This window comes from Aquarana catesbeiana, linkage group LG01 (genome assembly GCF_042186555.1).
Source record: "Aquarana catesbeiana isolate 2022-GZ linkage group LG01, ASM4218655v1, whole genome shotgun sequence".
NCBI lineage: Eukaryota > Metazoa > Chordata > Amphibia > Anura > Ranidae > Aquarana > Aquarana catesbeiana.
In genome coordinates, this window is record NC_133324.1 from 946207585 (window position 1) to 946231382 (window position 23798).

The 23798-nt window shown below is 43.6% G+C and overlaps 1 protein-coding gene across 1 annotated transcript in view; it reads right to left on the bottom strand.

Moving 5' to 3' along the window:
• LOC141121259 (von Willebrand factor A domain-containing protein 5A-like) overlaps window positions 1–23798 on the bottom strand; it is a 197996-nt gene that overhangs the window by 4568 nt on the left and 169630 nt on the right. Inside the window, exons 16-17 of the mRNA XM_073611071.1 lie at window positions 13210–13382; window positions 3501–3627 (exon numbers count right to left, since the gene is read on the bottom strand). Of these exons, the coding sequence (XP_073467172.1) occupies window positions 3501–3627; window positions 13210–13382 (300 nt within the window). The remainder of the gene's footprint in view (window positions 1–3500; window positions 3628–13209; window positions 13383–23798) is intronic.

Below are 23798 nucleotides of genomic sequence, written 5' to 3' on the forward strand. Positions count from 1 at the left end.
AAAATATGGTGGTCTCGGAGCAGCAGAGAATGCGCTCGGAACCCACCCAGGTGTGATAGAATAGCGAATGAATATTCACTATTCTCACACTGAGCCTAGGTTCAGATTACTGCGATGCGATTTACTGCAAATTTGATGCATTTTTTTGTCCTGTGTAAGGTGCGGATTTACCTTGCGTTTTGAGATAGACAGGTGTGAATTTACTGCGATTTTTCCTGCAAATTTCAGGAGACAGACAGTGAACAATTTGCAGAGATGTGAACTGTGTGCTGCGAGTTTACTGAAAGTTCAATTGAAGCCTATGAAGATAAAATTCGCACTGCACCATAGAAATACGCATCGCACCTGCAGTCAACACGCACGGGACCCTTTTTTTTTTTTCTTGCACCAAGTTCGCAATGCATAAATGTGAACCTAAGCCATGGAATACCATGCTTTTTACATGACCTGCAAATCTGTGTGTTCCTAAATGCATCAAACCCGCTGTAAATTTGCATCAGTGTGAACCCAGGCTAAATCTCCTTTTCCCGATTGGCCGAAAGAAGAAGCGTTGTGATTGGCCGCCGAGGAGGAAGGAGGAGACGGAAGCCACAGGGGAAGGAGAAGCTGCTCGTGATGCCTACAGCCGTGATGCCCATGGAGGAGAGCAGGGGAAGCCGCCCGTGATGCCAGAAAATGGATGGGGTAAGTGCATGGAACGACCAACCCAACTTGCCGCCCCCCTCAATAAAAATTACCAGCCACCACTGCCCCCACTGCAAGGGTTAATAGCTAATTTTGTCTAGGAGAGATGAGAAACCATTTTACCTACCTGATCCTCCGCTCCCTGGAAGGTGATGCTCTCTCATGTTCCAGCAGTGGACTGTTCCTTAGGGCTCATTTATACTTGCTTTGACTTCAACACACATTAAAGCGCCCACCGCTTCAACATGCTTTTATGATGTGTTTTTGATGCTTCGATGAAGCTTTAGTGATGTTTCTGTTATGTTCTTTTGAAGCCTTGACAAATTCCCCGTGTGTGTGGGTATCTCATACCTGCAGTTTCTCCAAAACTAAGCAAAGCTAGAGCTGAATTAAAGCCTCTCAAAAGCTGCAGGTGCTTCAAGCGAGCTTCAAGGGAACTTTGTCTTACACTTCTATGGAGGTTCTGAAGACGCTTTGAAGCACCACTAAAGTGACATGGGGTATAATTTTTAAAGCAAAGCAAAAGCAAAGCAAAAGCAAGGTGTAAACAGGACTGTAAGTTAACCATTTTATTTAGTGACAGGAGCTTTGACATTCAGAGAGCTTTTACAAAGCGTGTCCGAAGCCTTGTTTTGCAGCAAGTGTAAACTAGCCCTAAGCCCAGGTTCACACTTGTGCGATCTGAGACATCGCATTTGATTCGCACCCACACCGCAGGTGCGAATCACATGCGATGGCTGTGCAGTGCGAGTTCAGCCATACAGTTGTATGGCTGAACTCACATTAGATTTGCAGGAAAAAAAGTGCAGGGACTTTTTTTTCCCCCCGCAGTGAAATCTGATTGCATGGGTGTTCTCACCTATGCGATCCGATTCCTGTGCGAGTTCACAGTTTGCACTGTGATCTGTGAGCCGATCTGTGGGTGTCATCAACGCTGAATCTTGGCCTAGGCCGACAAGGCCCAGGCCTAGGGCAGCATTTTGCAGGGGGGCAGCACAGAAAGAGTCCCCGCCGGCTTTTGCTACACTGTTAGCGTAGCACCAGTCTTATGGGGCAGACTGGGCTGGGAGGCAAATTAGGCTAGCTCCCCATAAAGTGGCCGCACTGCTTCCGGTATGCGGGCGGACGGCATTCAGCAACTGTGGGGGGAGGGGCGCTGCTTTTGATTGTCCTATCATCCTCGACCACAAACCTTTCTCACTGTGCTATGTTTTCTGCTGCACCATTGGTATGGTTATATCTTCTTAGTCCTCTCCATACAATTATCAGAAATTTGTGCTTAAAGTAGAACTATAGGCAACACTTTTTTTTTTTTTTTTTGATAGAATAAGGGAGGGTTATAGTCCCTGTTAGTTTATTTTTTATCATCCCTGTCCCATTGCAGAGATTTCCCTTCACTTCCTGCCCCATAGCCAAACAGGAAGTGAGAGGAAATCTATGCAAATTAAGGGAATCGATTGCCCCCCCCCCAGGCCCTCAGAACAGTGTTCCCACTGGAAAATTTAAGGGTGGGTCTTAAACAGTGTGTGGCCTTGACAGGGAGGGTGGGTCATATTTAAATTAGGGGGCGCACGAGTTTAGTCAGACCCAGGGCAGCACAAAACCTAAATACACTACTGGGTGTCATTAACAATGTATTGACACCCACAGCGGTTCGCGGAGGGCAGTGTGAACTGCCTGCGGGAGAAGTGCGAAGTGGGAACCAGCGTTGTAATCACCCTGCTTCCCGCATCGCACTAGTGTGAACCCAGGCTTAGTGTCCTCATGTCTAGAGCAGGGCTATGGACCCTGTTCTGGTCTTGATGACGTCAGGCCCAAGGATGGGCTAGGGCGTGTTCGCAACTCCACGTGCCCGAGCCCGCCAGGAAGTTGACACTCCGCAGGGCTAATCACAGGCAGTGAGACATTTCCCAGTCTGTTTAGCCGCCGATCAGGAAATGTACCTTTGGCTGTGATTAGCGCTGCTCTGTGTCAGCTTCCTGGCGGGCTCAGGCACGTGGGGTTGCGAACGTGCCCGAGCTCATCCTTAGTCAGGACTCTAGACCAGTGGAGCATGAGAGTGCAGAGGATAGAGTACGTAAATCTTTTTTTTTGTTCCCCTAGACAAAAACTATTTTTTTTGCCCGGGCTTGGGCTTTAGGTTACTAATGCCTCGTTTCCACCGAGCGGATCGGATCAGTTCAGTTTGGTACGGTATGCTATTTTAAATGTTTCCATTATGAAAGCGGCCCATATAACCAAACCGCTCCATTCAGGTTCCTGCTTCAGATGTGGGGCCATAAAAAAATGGAACGGTTCGGTTAGGGCGGAGCTACGATACATTCCACGAACGTGTGACGCCATGCTAGGCATTTTTTATAAACCCACATATGGCCCCTGTCGGTCCGACTTGCAGTGGAAACACTCGCCTGAATAGGCCAGACCATTCTAGGCCTTCCAAACTGTACCGACCCGAACTGATCCGCTCGGTGGAAACGAGGCATAAGTTTGGAGGTTTGCTTGTGTACCACACCCCATGGGGAGCCATTTGTTCCAAACATGTAGCAATTGCTCGATACACTAATTAGTGATCAACTGCAAATGATTTTGGGTGCATAATTGTACTACTAAAAATCATCTGTGTACTCCTGGCCTCAGGGGTAATTAAGAATTATTTACATTAAAAAAGCAAAAAAAAAAACTAAATGGAAAAAACACTCAAAGTGATGTAATTGTAGACCTTAAACAGAATTTGTTGTAAGGGAGTCATATCATTAAAATGTGGGTTCTGATTGGTCCGTGAGGGTACTCCAGCCTATACTTACAGTAGCACTTACCTGCTTTAGCCTTGACCCAGTAGATGGCTTTCTCCTCCAGCAGCTCCCACTCCTCTCTCTGATCCACACAGGTGGTGTGAAGCCAGATCACCGCCAGGACCGTCACCCACACCGACACCTCCATGTTCTGCAGAGAAGGGAGGAAGTTTATATAAGACCTGAAATGTTACATATCGGTCTAATTCTGGATTCTGAATTCCTGTACTCTTGTCAAGCCAGGCTTTATCTAGATCTGAATGCAGGGACCAGCTTGGCTTTTGGAGGCCACAAGTCAACCGTCAAAACACCGTCTGCAAATAGGTGAATGTATGTATCATGGTAATAGAAGTTTTTTTTTCCTATGAGTCTGTGCACAATGCTGAGATCACAGACCTGCATTGAGAGAGAAGAAGCGCAGGACCAAAATTTATATTTTTGTAAAAACCATGAGCAGACCGATAATATTACTAGTCTAAAGCTGAGCTATGGCCTCACGTACAAAACCATATTAAATGCTAACACAGCAAGTCATGTGATACCATCATTAAAAAAATATATAAATATTTTATATATATATATATATATATATATATATATATATATATATATACATATACACACACACACACACACACACACACACACACACACACACACACACACACACACTATAATGGCAAAAGTATTGGGACACCTACCTTTACACACACATGAGCTTTAATGGTATCCCAGTCTTAGTCCGTAGGGTTAAATATTGAGTTGCCCCCCCCCCCCCCTATAACTTCAACTCTTATGGGAAGGCTGTCCACAAGGTTTAGGAGTGTGTCTATGGGAATGTCTGACCATTCTTCCAGAAGCACATTTGTGAGGTCAGGCACTGATGTTGAACAAGATGGCCTGGCTTTCAGTCTCCACTCTAATTCATCCCAAAGGTGTTCTATGAGGTTGAAGTCAGGCCTGTGCAGGCCAGTCAAGTTCCTCCACCCATATATAAATATACACACATATACTCTGCTTCCAGTGTAGCCTATATCTACAGTGCATTTGGTGGTGTACTGTTTCTAATACACTTTAGGTGGTGTACACAGTACTGTATCTAATACAGTGTGTACAGTTTCTACTACAATTCTGGTGGTGTACACAGTATCTAATAGTGTGGTGTTGCAAAACAAAAAATACATCATGTCCAGAAGGCCACCAAGGAGAGGCAGACGCTCACAGACCACTAAAAGAGGGCAAGCAGCCTCTGTGTCTATAGTCAACAGTGGTGGTTGTGGTGCAGGTGGCCGTGGGACACGCTCGTCCTTTTTTTTTCTGCAGCTGGCCGTGTTATTGAGCCACGACATGCAGAAGAGTTGGTGGAGTGGATAACAAAGTAACAAAGCCGTCCTCATCCTCCCAATCCTCTGTCACCCAGACTCAGTGTAGTTTGCCTCCCAACGCAGCTGCCAAAGCGGCCTATTCCACCGGCTCCTTGTCCACAGTTACTCCTTCCGTAGCCACACCATAATGCATGGAGGAGTCCCCAGTATAATTCGGCTACAGTGTTGGGTACATGCTGCTGGAGGATGCGCAGTGATTTGAAGGCTCCAATGTTGGTTCCCAGGTTGAGGAAGGGAGTAATGTGAGCCTAGAGAGAGGGTGTGCCACAGAAGGACAAGAAACTGGCAGTCATGTTCCCCTAGCTGCAGCATACTGCCAAGTTTGCTCCAGTGACGAGGAGGGAGGGGATGATGAGGTCACTGACTGTACTTGGGTGCCTCAGAGGAAAGGAGGAGGAGGAGGAGGCACAACTTCAACGAGGCAGGATGTTCTCTAGGGGGCAGCCACCCTATTACATCACACCGCAAAGCTCCGCAAGTGCAGAGCGCAGCTGACTCCCCACTGACTCCTTGGTGTGGGTTTGACACGTGTGCAGCAGATCGCACCATTGCTGTTTGCAACCTATGTCTGAAGCGGATCAAGCGTAGCCAAAACAGCAGCCGCTTGGGCACCACATGCTTGACCAGACACATGACGACTTGCCATGCAGTCCGTTGGCAACAGCACTTGAAAGACCGACATTAAAGAAAAAGGCAGACTTCTCCTTGCTCCTCATCTGGGATCTCCAACCCTACTATACCTCCAGTCCTCTCAAAAACCTGCACTGAGAGGAATGAAGGTATAGCAATAGGTGTCCTAAGTACTTGCAGCCAATCTGCTAGCAGTACACCACCAATTGATGATTTTAGCAGGCAAATTTCCATACCCCAGTTGCTAAACCGTAAGAAGAAATTCGGTCCCAGCCATCCACATGCTCAGCGTCTAAATGCTAGATTGACCAAATTGCTAGCACTGCAACTACTGCCTTTTCAGCTGGTAGACTCTGCCCCTTTTGTGAATTTGTGGAATGTGCTATACTTTAGTGGCAGGTTCCAAAACGCCATTTGTTTTCACGGAAGCCATTCCAGCTCTCTACCGGCATGTGGAAGGCAATGTTTTGACCTCGTTGGATAGGGCGGTCAGCAGTAAAGTTCATATTACCGCTGACTCATGGTCCAGCAGGCATGGGCAGGGATGTTACCTTTCCTTCACAGCGCACTGGGTAACTCTGCAGGGTTTAGTATTGTTGGAGCTTGTTCCACCACCACGCCTCCAAAATGCAAGTGGTGATTCTGCCACAGCTCTCTCCTCCACCCTCTAGTCTTCTTCTATGCCCTCTTATGCAGATTTGTCCTCTGAACCAGCGGTGCTCCATAAGCGTTCAAGGGGGTATGCAAGCAGTCAGGCTAAAAGATGCCATGCAGTGCTTGAGTTGGTCTGTATAGGGAACAGGAGCCACACTGGGGCAGAGATTCTGTCAGCTCTGCAGGAGCAGGCTCAGAAGTGGTTGACGCCATGCCAGCTTCAGCCAGGAATGGTTGTATGCGACAAGGGCACTAACCTCTCCGCTCTCTGACAGGGACACTTGACCCATGTTCCATTTTTGGCACACGTCCTGAATTTGCTGGTGCAGCGGTTCTTGAGCAGGTATCCAGGCTTACAGGATCTCCTGAGGCAGGCCAGAAAAGTCTGTGGTCATTTCCACTGGTCATACAATGGCAGTGCTCGGCTGGCTGACATTCAAAGGGAATGCAACCTGCCCACCAACCGCCTCATTTGTGACATGCCCACCAGGTGGAACTCAACATTGGCAATGCTGCAATGGCTGCACGCACAGCAGAGGGCTATCAATGAGTACCCATGCGAGTATAGCACCAGGACAGGGTCAGGGGAGCTTGGCTTTTTTTCGCCACGCCAGTGGCTACTGATCACGGATGCATGCACTGTCCTGTCACCATTTGAGGAGACCACAAGGATGGTGAACAGCGACAATGCATGCATTAGTGACATTGTCCCTTCCTGCTGGAGCACATGCTTTGAGGAATCATGGACAGGGCACTTGAGGCAGAACAGCGGGAGGAATAGGAGAACTTTCTTTCCTCTTAAGGCCCCCTTTATCCAGATAGCATTCCTGTGGGCCTGCCAAACACAGAGAAAGAAGAAGAGGAGGAGGATTGTGTCAGCATGGATGTAGAGGATAACACTCAGCAGCAGTCTTCAAGGGATGGTTTTCAGTCCCCAGAAACCCAAGGAGTTGTACGTGGCTGGGAGGAGGTAGTTACGGATCATGTGATCCTCAGTGACCCAGAGGACTCAGAATTAAATGCCTCTGCAAACTTACGCTGCATGGCCTCCCTGATTCTGCAAAGCCTGAGAAAGGACCCTAGGATTCGTGGTATCAAGGAGAGGGATCATTACTGGCTGGCAACCCTTCTTGATCCACGTTACAAGGGTAAGGTTGCAGAACTCATCCTGCCTTTGCAGAGGGAGCAGCGGATGAAACATCTTCAGGAGGCCTTGAAGAAAGGTTTGTGCAACGCATTTCCAGGCCCCGGGAGGTTACCAATTCCTGGTGCTGGACAACGTGTTGCTGAGGCTTCGTTCAGTCAGAGGAAGAGTGGTGGAGAGGGTGTCCGGCTGACCGATGCCTTTAAACAAATTTTTAGTCCTAAGCACCAAGGTCTGATCGGTTCAAGCAACCATAGCCAGCGTCTGCATTATATGGTGCAGGAATATCTAGGGGCAAGAGCAGACTTGGAGATCTTTCCAACAGAGCATCCACTGGGTTACTGCGTCTTGAGACTGGACCACTGGCCAGAACTTGCTAAATATGCAATTGAGCTACTGGCCTGTCCTGCATCCAGCGTGCTTTCTGAACGCACATTCAGTGCTGCTGGAGGGTTTGTAATGGATCAAAGAGTGTGCCTGTCCACAGACTCCATTGATGGCTCACATTCATAAAAATGAATCAGTCTTGGATCAGTAGCTATCAAGCACCTGATGCTTATTGTCATGGCCGGGATATATAAATATCTTCATAATTCATGAAACACTCAGCTAAGGAGTCGTCATACCAGAGGAGTGCCCCCCCCACTAGAAAAGGTCGAGTGGATCACCCTCTCCAAGTGGAGGTCAATATACAAACCTCATGTTGAAACAAAGTCACCTGCATAATAGTGCCCTTTACACGAAAACAAAAGATAATTACCTGTTTTGTTCTCCTTTTGAAACCACTTAAGACAAGAATAGAGAAAAACTGGTTCTTCAGACAATCAACTCATTGTGAAGCATAAATCAAAGATATTTACCTGTCCTTGTTGGGTAGATAAAAGGATAGACCCAACACTGCCATAGAAAGTTACACAGATATGTAAATGGATTGTTCTCACGAAGAAATTACCCTTATCTAACGGAACCCATTGTTTAGACTCAAGAAATTGTGTAGACAGCTAAACTCTATGTAAATATTCATTGAGTCTGTCCAAACTTCACTTCAGAAGACTTTTAGGAAGACATGTGAGAGTTGTGCATTCAGCATTATTTTAAAATACCTATATTTGATTATAAATCACTCAAATTATATATTATATTCCAGGGCATAGATACAATTATGATTTTAGTGTCTACTGACCCAATGATAATTCTATCGTAGGGTAAAAACATAGACTTAGATGTAAGAACAAATTAGAAATAAGAATTGTTTTAAAATGCCAATCAGTGTTATGAAAGACATATGAATTGTGACTATAACTGTATAAAAATATACCTCTAGCATGTGGTGTTTTCCTAGATAAACAAGTATTCACAGGATATACAAGAATTATACATTTATCCATGTATATACCGTATATACTCGAGTATAAGTCGTTCCGAGTCCCTAATTTACCACAAAAAAATGGGAAAAACTTATTGACCCAAGTATAAGACGAGGGTGAGAAATGCAGCAGCTACTGCAAGTGGAAAAAGAGGGTCAACAATGCCCATTTGCAGCTGTATACCTCCCTGTGTCCTCTGCATGTATCATGTGTCCTGTGCATATGTGTCATGTGTCCTGTGTATATGTGCATGTGTCATGTGTATATGTACCTGTGTCATGTACCTGTGTATATGTGCATGTGTATATGTACCTGTGTCCTGTGTATGTGTATATGTACCTGTGTGCATGTGTCTGTGTGTCTGTGTGTGCATCCTACCTGTGTCCTGTGCATCCTCCATGCGCCGCTCTGCACCGATCAGCGTGTAGTATTCGGCGGCCATTCACTGTTCAAAAGCCGCGCCTCCTCCTCGTCCAAAAAACTCCATTTCCCAGCAGTCAGCGGTCAGCCTATCACGGACATTCTCTCATCCTCATACCACGGACGAGGATGAGAGAATGTCTGTGATAGGCTGTACACAGACTGCCTATCACAGACGAGGAGGCGCGGCTTTTGAACAGAGAGAGCCGTTGTCGAGTCTATGCAGCACACGCTGGCCGCCGTCTGCCTGCATGACACGCTGATCATGTAGGCAGATGGCGGTGACTCGTGTATAAGTTGAAGGGGGCACTTTCAGCCCCAAAAAAGGGGCTGAAAAATTTGACTTATACACGAGTATATACGGTAACCATTTTTTGTGATATTGATTAATCAAAATTATACTGAGCGTATGTTATATTGCAGCGGTCCCCAACCATTTTGGCACCGGGGACCGGCTGTGTGCAAGAAAATTGTGCCAAGGCCTGGGGGGGGGTTATAAGCGCGCGGGGGTAAGCGATTTTTGGCGGGCAATTTTTCAGGGCAATGGCTGGTGTTAGTGCTTCAATCATCCCAGCACTATGGTTGGTATGGTGTCAGGATGATTGAAACGCATTATTTCTATCATTACATTGTAATATAAATAAAATAGTTCAACTCACCATAATGCAGAATTATTGGGAGCCTTAAGCGTGTCACTTGCCACCATCGCTTGTCACTTGCCACCATCGCTTGTCACTTGCCACTATGCCTGTCACCAGATGGGGATGTCACTTGCCACTATGCCTGCCACCAGATGGGGATGTCACTTGCCACTATGTCTGCCACCAGATGGGTTGTCACTTGCCACTATGCCTGCCACCAGATGGGGATGTCACTTGCCACTATGCCTGCCACCAGATGGGGATGTCACTTGCCACTATGCCTGCCACCAGATGGAGATGTCACTTGCCACGCTGCCTGCTACCAGATAGGGATGTCACTTGCCACGCTGCCTGCTACCAGATGGAGATGTCACTTGCCACGCTGCCTGCCACCAGACGGAGATGTCACTTGCCACGCTGCCTGCTACCAGATGGAGATGTCACTTGCCACGCTGCCTGCTACCAGATGGGGATGTCACTTGCCACGCTGCCTGCCACCAGATGGGACTGTCGCTTGCCACGCTGCCTGCCACCAGATGGGGATGTCACTTGCCACGCTGCCTGCCACCAGATGGGGATGTCACTTGGCATGCTGCCTGCCACCAGATGGGGATGTCACTTGCCACGCTGCCTGCCACCAGATGGAGATGTCACTTGCCATGCTGCCTGCCACCAGATGGAGATGTCACTTGCCACACTGCCTGCTACCAGATGGGGATGTCACTTGCCACGCTGCCTGCCACCAGATGGGAATGTTACTTGCCACGCTGCCTGCCACCAGATGGGACTGTCGCTTGCCACGCTGCCTGCCACCAGATGGGGATGTCACTTGCCACGCTGCCTGCCACCAGATGGGGATGTCACTTGCCACGCTGCCTGCCACCAGATGGGGATGTCACTTGCCACGCTGTCTGCCACCAGATGGAGATGTCACTTGCCACGCTGCCTGCCACCAGATGGAGATGTCACTTGCCACACTGCCTGCAAGCTACATTTAAAATCAATCTCCCCCCAGCATTGCAGAGTACTTGCAGCCAGGTACAACGCTGTCAGCCTCTCCTCAGCGCAGTTACAGCTGCAGGTGAAACACAGGCACATGCGAGTGAGAGATGAGAGTAAGGGCGGGCGGTGAGAGATTACGTCATTCTCTCTCTTCTGGGTCGCGGCTGCAGCTCTGTGTAGAGCAGCCTTCGCGACCCTGTAAGTAAGGGCAGAACAGCGGTGCAGGCAATGAGAGATGTTGATCTCTCCCCCACCGCCGCACCGCTGACATTACCTGCCTCCCAGCAGCCTGGCAGCAGAGGCGCCACGGCCCGGTGTTGGGCCGTGGCCCACAGGTTGGTGACCTCTGTTATATTGGACCGGTTACAGGAGTATTTAAATAATATATATATTCCAGCACCAATATACAAACAGATACACATTATGAAAATAGAATATATTATTTAACAGATAGTTCAGAACATGTTTTCCTGCCCTCAGATATGCCTAGTGGTTGAAGGTGATATTACCTGAACTCGCCAAAGTAAATCATTTGATTTTTCCAACCAATGGAAAATAAGCCATACCTTCTGGGCTGAGCTTATTATAATTTTATGAGCTTATTGTCCCAGATAGTATAAAGTATGTGAGGTACCATAGAGCGGGAGACAGACCCACACACTGACATACACCCTCTGGACGAACACAGATTTGGTAATAAGCGACCACTCCCCATCACGTTGGACATTGCTGCTAGGACAAATTGAATATACATCCTTTCCTTTAACAGTGGTGAGATGCTGACCAAACATTGATAATATTTTCTCTTCCCAAAATCATACGAATTGTATCTTACTGTATACATTTTATCTTATCCAATACTGTGTGAAGGGTAGTTTAGTATTAAACAATTGTCCCACGTTATTGGCCTTGTGTCTTGAAGCCGCTTGTGGGTGAAATTAAGGTCAAACTGTATTACAACAGATTTGACTACTGTGGTCCCAGGGAAATCATTTATCGCCCCATTCAATCTGGTAGCTCTGTTAAATTAATACTCCCTTCAAATTTATAATATCTATCTGTTGACTCCGCTAGACATACTTTGTATTCCTTCCAGCTGGAGAAATTCAGAGGATTGTTTTCCTGAGCGACAATAGATATTGGGGGTTATTTACAAAAGGCAAATCCACTTTGCACTGCAAGTACACTTGAAAGTGCACTGAAAGTGCACTTGGAAGTGCAGTCGCTCTAAATCTAAGGGGTAGATCTGAAATGAGGGGAAGCTCTGCTGATTTTATCATCCAATCATGTGCAAGCTAAAATGCTGTTTTTTATTATCCTTGCATGTCCTCCTCGGATCTGCAGCGACTTTACTTCTAAGTGCACTTTCAAGTGCACTTGCAGTGCAAAGTGGATTTGCCTTTAGAAAATAACCCTCATTGTGCTTTTGAACTTAAGGTGTGATTACCGCAAATCTTTTTAACATAGTCATTTGTACTATCTTTAGGTTATTTATCAAATATTAAGGAAAATTGTTTTATTGCCGCGTTGATATCTTTGGTAGGGTGTATGAAATATTAATCACCAGAAATCCCAATTCTGTATGAAATTGTATAATTATACTTGTAAATTAATAAAAAATTATTTACTTATTAATTTTATTGGGAGATATGCATACATTGGTAAGAATTCCCAATAGATTAATGAACTCAGGACATTATTGTGGTATGTTACTGATTGTCTGAACAAAGTTCACATTTTTACCATAAGGTTGGAGGCACTGCGCAAAACATTAAAATTTTATGTAATTCAAATTCCCCATATGTATTATTAAGATTCCATACCACACTCACAACATGATGTAACTGATTGAATTTGCTATGGATGTGGGATCCCTTGAAGACTGCCTATGATATCTATCCTATTCTCCTATCCTATACTCCTCAATCTTGATGATGCTAGCTTCCAACAATATTTTTGGTTTAGGGCACCACCACCACCCAAGTCACAATTCTTCTGCACCTGTTTAACAGGGGCATGTAAATACAATTTTTGATCTAATATTTCACAGCAGGGCCCGTTCCTGCGCCCAACAAGAGTATCTGTGAGGGGTTACAGTGTTGTGGCACCACCATCCAAGGCCCAATTGTTCTGCCCCTATTTAACAGGGGAATGTAATTAAAATTTTTGAATATAATATTTCACAGCAGGGCCCGTTCCTGCGCCCAACAAGAGTAACTGTGAGGGCTTACAGTGTTCTAGTACCACCAACACCTAAGGCCCAATTTTCTGCAGAGTATATAGGGCAGGCCGTATAGTATATATACTGCTGGTCAGAGTATATAGTGCCTGGGGGCCCCCCACGCCATTTTTTTTTTAAATTTTGGTGCGGGACATTTTCATTTTTTTTCTTCCTTTATTTATTATGGTCAGAAATGAAAAAATTGAATCCAAAATTTTTTTTTGTAAGGAAAATATAAAATATTGCAGATATGGTCAGTAACACAATACCTGGTCAGGGTTCCCGGTCTTTATGTCTGCCTCAGATATTCCCAGGACAGCAGAGATTTCGGAGGTCAGGTTCCAGGATCCGTCCGCATTCTGCACAGTGATCAGCCTCACAAGAGCGGGGGTCCCCTCTGGGACAGGGGGTGAGGGCATAAGCTCCATACCTTCAAATACATCTATAATATACATATATATAAATAAATATAAATATATATATATATATATATATATATATATATATATATATATATATACACACACACAATTATCACTGTTAATATCTGGTCGCTGCAACCATTTTTTCAGGTTGTTTTTCCTTTATTATGAACTGGTGATCCTGCCAGTAACACGCTCCCTGTCCTAGGGTGACAACGCTCACTGTACTGCACCTATGAAGAAGCAGACTTGTCACCCTAGGCTGCTTCCCTGATTTGAGCTACAAACACCCCCCTTGCCTCATTTCTGTTACAGTGGGGAAGGTGTTTTTTAGTCCAGAGAAGTGGAAGTGGAAGAACCAATAATACTGCTTGATAAGCAGCGCAGAGATTACAGAAATAGATCAGCTCACTGGATTCCTGGCAGAATCACACTGTATTTTTTGCACTTATTCAACAGATATAAGAAAACGTTTTCAATGGAATATTTAAAGCGTAACTCCACTTTTGTTGAGAGAAAAACATTCTGGGTGATTTATGTACATTATAAGGATTTTAACAAACTTTGTCGCAGATTCCTATCTTTTGTTATTCTGAAGAAATCCCTGTGTGTTTGTCTGCGTCCTTGAGTGAGTCTAATGGGAGTGGTTTAATAATTATCAATCAGCTGTGCACCTGCAGGGCACTAATGAGAAAAGCTGCTGCGCCTGCATCCCTTTAGACATGATTTCCTATTGGAAGTATCTTAACCAAAATTACATTTTCTTTTCTTTTTTTTTTTTTTCAAACTTAGTTTTATTGTATGTTTTTCCAAGTAAAAATGAAATTTTTGTTGCAGGGGATGAAATCTGGCTTGAAATCTGACTTATATCTTAGTGTAGACTTCTGGGAAAATCAGTGAGCCAATCACACAAGCAGGAAATTATGTTTCTGGGGGATGTTCTGTACATTATCTGTGTACAGAACACCTCCAGGTCACCACATTGCATTTCCAGAAAATGACAGCGGCTGCAGATTGAAAAGGAAAGGTAATTTTTAATAACATTCCATTGCAATATGACTTGTGTCACAATTGTATACACTATACTATTTTTTCTTTATTTGCTCCCCCCCCCCCACCAAAGTGAAGTTACCCTTTCACCACTTGCCGACCAGCCACAATACATATACTGCGGCAGGTCGGCTCTATTGCGTGAAACTACGTACCTGTACATCATTTCGTGCAATAGAGTGCTGGGGCGCACGCTGATTGGCCAGAGGGGGAACCAATCAGCAGCGATGTGCACCGGGACCCGCTGATCGTTCCCTCAGACGGATGTTGGCTCAAACTTGTCTTGCATACACACTGTCACACAAAGTTGGTTGGAAATTCGTAACGTCAAGAACGCGGTGACTTCAACAGCCAGTGCGGCTCTTCTGCTTGATTCCGAGCATGCGTGGCACTTTGTGCGTCGGAATTGTGTATACGCGATCTGAATTTGCGTGATCGGATTTTGTTGTCGGAAAATTTGAGAACCAGATCTCAATTTTTGTGCAACGGAAATTCTGATGGAAACTGTCCGATGGAGCCTACGCACGGTCGGAATTTCCGACAACAGGCTCCAATCGCACATTTTACGTTGGAAAGTACGATCGTGTGTACGGGGCATTATAATGTCACTGGTTCCCAAAAAGGTGTCAAAAGTGTCAGATAGGTGTCAGATAGGTGATTTGTCTGCCAAAATTCGCAGTACCGCTAAAAATCGCTGATCGCCACCATTACTAGTAAAAAAAGAAAAAAAATGCCATAAAAATATTCCAGTTTGTAGACTTGTATAACTTTTGCGCAAACCAATCAATATACACTTATTGGGATTTTTTTACAAAAAACATACAGCAGAAAACATATTGGCCTAAATTAATGAAGAAATCAGATTTTTTACATTTTTTTTAATTGGATAGGTTTCATAACAGAAAGTAAAAAAAATGATTTTTTTTTTTTTAATTGTCGGTCGCTTTTTTTGTTTATAACGCAAAAAATAAAAACCGCAAAGGTGATCAATTACCACCAAAAGAAAGCTTGATTTGTGGGAAAAAGGGACATAAATTTTATTTGGGTAAATCGTCGCACGACTGCACACTTCCTGTTGTAGGGCTCTGTCCCTTTCTCCCAATTGTGCTCCTGCCTTGTCACCCATTTAGCGCGCTCAGAGAACAGAGACGGTTAGGGAAAAGCCAAATGGATAAGCGGAAAGCCAGCTCACAGCATGGGACCTTAAAGGTTATCTCCAAGCATCTCCAAGAGGACATGACCATACAGCTACCCACGCCGTTGATCTTCTGTGATACCTTACCTGGGAATACCGCTCTCAGCGGTAATAAGGTATATGGGGACTCAACGGTCTATGACACATGCTTATATTATTTTGATACATTGTAAGTGTACATCTATATGGGATCACTTTGTTTTTTAAATAAAAGTATTTTAATTTACTGGATTACGCTAAGGGCACTTCTATTTCTTCGCTCGTTATGAGCTTAATTTAGATGGAAGTATGCAGAGTGCGCTGACAGCTATCCAAATATCCATTCACGGATCCAGTCCTATTTGAGTGAACTAAGTCCGTCGATATTAAACCAGTGAAAGGCACACTGTTAACCCATCACCTTCTGGTAAGTGAATTACCTATAGGGGATTCCCATAAAAGCAATGTGGTGAAGGATTTATCTGGGATTCTGATCAGCAGAGAGTTGGTGTTCAACATTCTTTATAAACGGATCAGCTACCACCCCACACCCTGCTGTACACAATTAAGACACAAGTGGAACTGCTGCTAATGTTTGAAAGACTTTTGTTTTTTTAACATATTTTTTGATACAGTTTACACTTTTATAGTAGCAGCTTTAACCACTTCAGCCCCGGAAGGTTTTACCCCCTTCCTGACCAGAGCACTTTTTACAATTCGGCACTGCGTCGCTTTAACTGCTAATTGCGCGGTCATGCAATGCTGTACCCAAACGAAATTTGCGTCCTTTTCTTCCCACAAATAGAGCTTTCTTTTGATAGTATTTGATCACCTCTGCCGTTTTTATTTTTTGTGCTATACACGGAAAAAGACCGAAAATTTTGAAAAAAAATGATATTTTCTACTTTTTGTTCTAAAAAAAATCCAATAAACTCAATTTTAGTCATACATTTAGGCCAAAATGTATTCGGCCACATGTCTTTGGTAAAAAAAATGTCAATAAGTGTATATTTATTGGTTTGCGCAAAAGTTATAGCGTCTACAAACTAGGGTACATTTTCTGGAATTTACACAGCCTTTAATTTATGACTAATAATAATAAAAGGTGCAGCGCTAACTCAATGGGTGACCATACAGAGAAATATATAATATATAATAAACCGGAAGCAAAAAGAAATGTCCAACAGTAAATGTCCCAAAAAGACTGACATAAATCCACCAGAGGTGTGATGATAACAGCAGACAATGATGTGTGATACTGGAACCCTTCACCATAGATCGAATGGCCTCTCACCTGGTCCTAAAGATAATCAGGCAATGATACAAGATCGGCAGACAAGGAGATCTACATGACAAGGGACTCCTCCGGATGATCAGATGGCAGGTGGGTATCATAAGCATGTAATCACAAAAGGGACAGACATAGTGCTCTCCGTATTCAAATGTTTATTGTAAAACGAATAAAATCAAACTTACATATCAGGCACTTCACAAGTGCCAGGAAACGAACATGGACACACAGTGTGTGAGCGGTGGAGCATGCGCAGTAGCAGCGGATGACGTCACGACGTCACGTTCTAGACGCGTTGCGTCCCAGTGGGCGGGGACTTCCTCAGCAGATGTCGTGACTACGTGGGCACCCGCGCTATAAGGAGGTAAGTTGTCATGGCAACACCAAAGACAACTAAGATGACGTGTACCGGAAATGGGCAGACTCCGGAAGTGTCTCCACATACATCATTCCGAGCCTATGTAGCCCAATTAAGTATAGAGAAGGCTCAAAAATACATATAAAATAGTAAAAGTATATAAAACAATCTGGTGTCAGCACAAGACATACCCGAAAGTGAAGTCTTGAAAGAGCAGTATCAGAGCACCATAATGTCTAAAATAAAAATGCAAAAAAAATGCATGATAACTGTCATCCGCGGCCACCGACTGCTCCCCATCATAATATAATAAAAACATTATTACCATCATGGTACTAATTGTTACATGATATGGTAAAATAAGGACATTATTACCGTCACAATACTTTCTCATTACACAGACAATAAGAAAAGGGAAAAAAGAAAAACTAAAAAACTAAAAAACTTTATCGATCAGATAAAAAACAGTTGGTATCGAATTCTACATTTAACCCATCGGGGTGCATGACCCCTGTCTCATAGATCCAGTGGGATTCTCTTTTACTAAGCTGCCGGATGAAGTTACCCCCTCTCCAGTGCTTAGTAACCCTTTCAATGCCCCAAAATTTTAAATACTTAGGGTTTTGTTGGTGGGAGATCTTGAAATGTCTAGACACGCTATGGGTCTTGAGACCTTTCTTGATGTTATTAACGTGTTCAGCCAGCCTGACATGTAAGGGTCTTGACGTTCTTCCAACATACTGTAGACCACAGCTACACTCCAGCATGTAGACCACCCCAATAGTGTCACATGTAATGAGCTGTTTAATCTCATACTCTCTGTTAGTAACCGAGGCCAAGAATTTTTTCCTCTTTTTGATATTACCCTTAGAATGTTTACAAGGGACACATCTACCACAGGCATAAAAGCCTCCCAAAAAGGAAAAAAGCTTATCTGAGGTAGGTACTGGGGGGTCAAGAACACTGGGTGCCAAGCGATCCCTAAGCGTAGGGGCTTTTTTGTATATAAACTGAGGTCTATCAGGTAGTATGGGGCCTAAGACTCTGTCTTGTTTCAAAATAGCCCAATTTTTTTGAATAATTTTCTCAAATTTCCGGTGTTGAATATTGTAATCCAACACCATTTTGAAATTGTGGCTATCATTAGCAAGGGGCTTAGAGGAATTGGCAATCAGTTCATTCCTCTCTAATAACATGATTTTAGATACCTCTTCATCTAATAAGGCCCTATTGTACCCCTTCTGTTCGAATCTCGAGGTGAGGACCTCAGACTGGCTGACAAAATCCTCCACAGTAGTACAATTCCGACGCAATCTTATATATTGCCCCCTGGGGATGTTACACAGCCAAGAACTGTGATGGCAACTCCCCAGGGGAATATAAGAATTACGGTCGGTGGGCTTAAAATAGTTAGTAAGAGAGAATTTATTTTGCAAGATACTAATAGATAAATCCAAAAACACCACTTTTTCAGAGCTGATGGTCCATGTGAGAGAAATATTTCTGGAGTTGTTATTTAATGATTGAATGAACTCATCCAACCTGGATCTCTCGCCATTCCAGATCAAGATGAGATCATCAATAAATCTCCTGTAGCACAACAGCTCGGGGGGGCGATGGAGAAAGACAGCTTCATCCTCCCAGTGGGCCATAAAGATATTAGCCACACTGGGAGCAAAGCGGGCCCCCATGGCAACACCCCTGGTCTGCAGATAATATTCTCTGTTATACCAGAAATAGTTCCTCTTGAGGCAGAAATCCAAGCAACTCAAGAGGAACTCCTGGTGACCACCAGAAAGGGAAGACGAAGCTAATGCCCATTCAACTGAAGTCATTGCATCCTCATGGCCAATGATAGTATACAGTGAACTTACGTCCGCTGTTACCAAGAATGTGGAAGGCGAGCAGTTTAAAGTATCAAGAATTTGAATAATATGTTTTGTGTCCTTCAAAAATGCTGGAGTTTGCATGACCAAGGGCTGCAAAAAAAAGTCGATATATTGTCCTAATCTTGCGGATACAGAATCGATCCCATTAACAATGGGTCGTCCCGGGGGGTTAACCGTGTCCTTATGGATTTTAGGTAAGAAATATATGATGGGTGTTCGACAAAATAAAGGATCCAAGTATAAAGCCTCTTTTTTATTCAGGATTTTACGGTCTTTACCGTCCTCAACAATGCTATGTAGCTCGTCCTTAAAAGATAACATGGGATCTTTATTAAGAACATGGTAAGTGTCACGGTCTGATAAAAGGCGGGACATTTCATTTTGGTAATATTCTTTACTAAGGATAACCAGCCCACCTCCCTTATCCGCCGGACGGATCACAATGTCCTTTCGTTCAGTTAAGGATTTAATTCCCCGTTTGATGAACAAAGGGTCAGAAACTTTTTTAATATGTAATTTCTCCAAATCTTTGGAGACCATATTTTTAAAAACATCTAAATGTTTATTGTCTGAGATCTGAGGGTTAAATGTAGATCTGTTACGTAAAGTGGAGTAATTTTGTCCAGAGGGCCTGGGCCCTTGAGAGGGATGGGACAAAAAATATTTTTTCATATTCAATGTTCTAATGTATTTTTGAATACTCACATACGCACTAAATTTGTTGAGATTTTTTATGGGTGCGAATTTTAAGCCACGATCAAGGACCTTAACTTCATCGTCACTAAGGACAGCATGACTAAGATTGTAAATCCCTAAACCTGATGTGGCCTGGATTTTTTGTATTCGCTTCCCCCCTCTGCTTCCTCTCTTTGTTTTCGCTTTAGGGGGGGATTGGGATTCGATGGTGTGTGTGGTGCCCGGTGTCGCCAAGGTTCCTCTTGGGCAACCGGATACTGAGATGGGGGGTATCTCGGTGCCCCCCGTTGTCCTAAAAAATCATCATTATTGTAACGGTAATTATATTCTGTGAGTGGTGCATACCTATTCTGTGTAGTGATAGATTTTTCATACACAGGATAAGGACTATCTCTAAAATGACCCTCTCTTCTATCATTTGGATAGCTGTTCCTATAAGGAGGGGGGTTAGGGGGGGGTGGATCTCTCAGATTCTGTGATTGTTGAGTGTATGGCCTGGAGCTTCCTCCTCTCCCTCTCCCTCTTCCCTTTGTGTTTTTCCCTCTTTTGTTATTAACTTTCCTGAAGACATTTTGATTATGGTAAGGTTGGGGTTCAATAGGGTAGGGGAGGTCATATTCATAAACCGGATTCACTCTAGAAGTACTGGAAGGAGCAGTTTCAGCACTCGATTGAGAGGTTTGAGAATTAGGGGCAGTTTCCTCTACTATGGGAGTGTTTTGCCATTTAAAAATTACCCCTCCATTGAAATCATCAAAGTCCCTGATGAATTTTTTCTTTTTCTTATTCTGCGTCTCTAGATCCCATTTTGCAAGTTTATTTTTGAGTTCACCTGATAATCTCAAAAACTCTTCGCTATCCTTAGATGCTTCAATAATTTGAGTAATCTCCCCAATTTGGGAATCTAGAGCCAGCATTCTTTTCCTTTTACGTATCAGGAGAAATTCCAATAATTCAAAGCCTCTTTTGATAAAAAAATCGCTCCATTCTGACATGGACTGTACGTCCGTGAGACCATCGTTAGGGGGTAAATCCCACCTTAACCGTCTCGGAATCAGTCTGGCGGTCAAATATTGCTCAAAAGAGGTGATGTCCCACCATGTTTTAATTTTTTTCTCATAAATATAACCCAATTTCCTAAATGATTGGGGGAGATCATTGCGGGACTCAAATGTTGGATTCCTAGAAAATACTTCATTAATCTTGATATCTCTTTGATCAAAATACCTAAAAACATCCATACTGCAGCTAGATATGTGAACGTTGTAAATTAGCAAAAATATAAAAGTATATCAGCGCACGTATGTCACAAAATAAAAATGTAAATAAAAAATGAAGCAGCTGAACACCAGGGTAAACGATCAAATCCCTCTAGACAAATAATAATAAAAGGTGCAGCGCTAACTCAATGGGTGACCATACAGAGAAATATATAATATATAATAAACCGGAAGCAAAAAGAAATGTCCAACAGTAAATGTCCCAAAAAGACTGACATAAATCCACCAGAGGTGTGATGATAACAGCAGACAATGATGTGTGATACTGGAACCCTTCACCATAGATCGAATGGCCTCTCACCTGGTCCTAAAGATAATCAGGCAATGATACAAGATCGGCAGACAAGGAGATCTACATGACAAGGGACTCCTCCGGATGATCAGATGGCAGGTGGGTATCATAAGCATGTAATCACAAAAGGGACAGACATAGTGCTCTCCGTATTCAAATGTTTATTGTAAAACGAATAAAATCAAACTTACATATCAGGCACTTCACAAGTGCCAGGAAACGAACATGGACACACAGTGTGTGAGCGGTGGAGCATGCGCAGTAGCAGCGGATGACGTCACGACGTCACGTTCTAGACGCGTTGCGTCCCAGTGGGCGGGGACTTCCTCAGCAGATGTCGTGACTACGTGGGCACCCGCGCTATAAGGAGGTAAGTTGTCATGGCAACACCAAAGACAACTAAGATGACGTGTACCGGAAATGGGCAGACTCCGGAAGTGTCTCCACATACATCATTCCGAGCCTATGTAGCCCAATTAAGTATAGAGAAGGCTCAAAAATACATATAAAATAGTAAAAGTATATAAAACAATCTGGTGTCAGCACAAGACATACCCGAAAGTGAAGTCTTGAAAGAGCAGTATCAGAGCACCATAATGTCTAAAATAAAAATGCAAAAAAAATGCATGATAACTGTCATCCGCGGCCACCGACTGCTCCCCATCATAATATAATAAAAACATTATTACCATCATGGTACTAATTGTTACATGATATGGTAAAATAAGGACATTATTACCGTCACAATACTTTCTCATTACACAGACAATAAGAAAAGGGAAAAAAGAAAAACTAAAAAACTAAAAAACTTTATCGATCAGATAAAAAACAGTTGGTATCGAATTCTACATTTAACCCATCGGGGTGCATGACCCCTGTCTCATAGATCCAGTGGGATTCTCTTTTACTAAGCTGCCGGATGAAGTTACCCCCTCTCCAGTGCTTAGTAACCCTTTCAATGCCCCAAAATTTTAAATACTTAGGGTTTTGTTGGTGGGAGATCTTGAAATGTCTAGACACGCTATGGGTCTTGAGACCTTTCTTGATGTTATTAACGTGTTCAGCCAGCCTGACATGTAAGGGTCTTGACGTTCTTCCAACATACTGTAGACCACAGCTACACTCCAGCATGTAGACCACCCCAATAGTGTCACATGTAATGAGCTGTTTAATCTCATACTCTCTGTTAGTAACCGAGGCCAAGAATTTTTTCCTCTTTTTGATATTACCCTTAGAATGTTTACAAGGGTACAGTTCTTGGCTGTGTAACATCCCCAGGGGGCAATATATAAGATTGCGTCGGAATTGTACTACTGTGGAGGATTTTGTCAGCCAGTCTGAGGTCCTCACCTCGAGATTCGAACAGAAGGGGTACAATAGGGCCTTATTAGATGAAGAGGTATCTAAAATCATGTTATTAGAGAGGAATGAACTGATTGCCAATTCCTCTAAGCCCCTTGCTAATGATAGCCACAATTTCAAAATGGTGTTGGATTACAATATTCAACACCGGAAATTTGAGAAAATTATTCAAAAAAATTGGGCTATTTTGAAACAAGACAGAGTCTTAGGCCCCATACTACCTGATAGACCTCAGTTTATATACAAAAAAGCCCCTACGCTTAGGGATCGCTTGGCACCCAGTGTTCTTGACCCCCCAGTACCTACCTCAGATAAGCTTTTTTCCTTTTTGGGAGGCTTTTATGCCTGTGGTAGATGTGTCCCTTGTAAACATTCTAAGGGTAATATCAAAAAGAGGAAAAAATTCTTGGCCTCGGTTACTAACAGAGAGTATGAGATTAAACAGCTCATTACATGTGACACTATTGGGGTGGTCTACATGCTGGAGTGTAGCTGTGGTCTACAGTATGTTGGAAGAACGTCAAGACCCTTACATGTCAGGCTGGCTGAACACGTTAATAACATCAAGAAAGGTCTCAAGACCCATAGCGTGTCTAGACATTTCAAGATCTCCCACCAACAAAACCCTAAGTATTTAAAATTTTGGGGCATTGAAAGGGTTACTAAGCACTGGAGAGGGGGTAACTTCATCCGGCAGCTTAGTAAAAGAGAATCCCACTGGATCTATGAGACAGGGGTCATGCACCCCGATGGGTTAAATGTAGAATTCGATACCAACTGTTTTTTATCTGATCGATAAAGTTTTTTAGTTTTTTAGTTTTTCTTTTTTCCCTTTTCTTATTGTCTGTGTAATGAGAAAGTATTGTGACGGTAATAATGTCCTTATTTTACCATATCATGTAACAATTAGTACCATGATGGTAATAATGTTTTTATTATATTATGATGGGGAGCAGTCGGTGGCCGCGGATGACAGTTATCATGCATTTTTTTTGCATTTTTATTTTAGACATTATGGTGCTCTGATACTGCTCTTTCAAGACT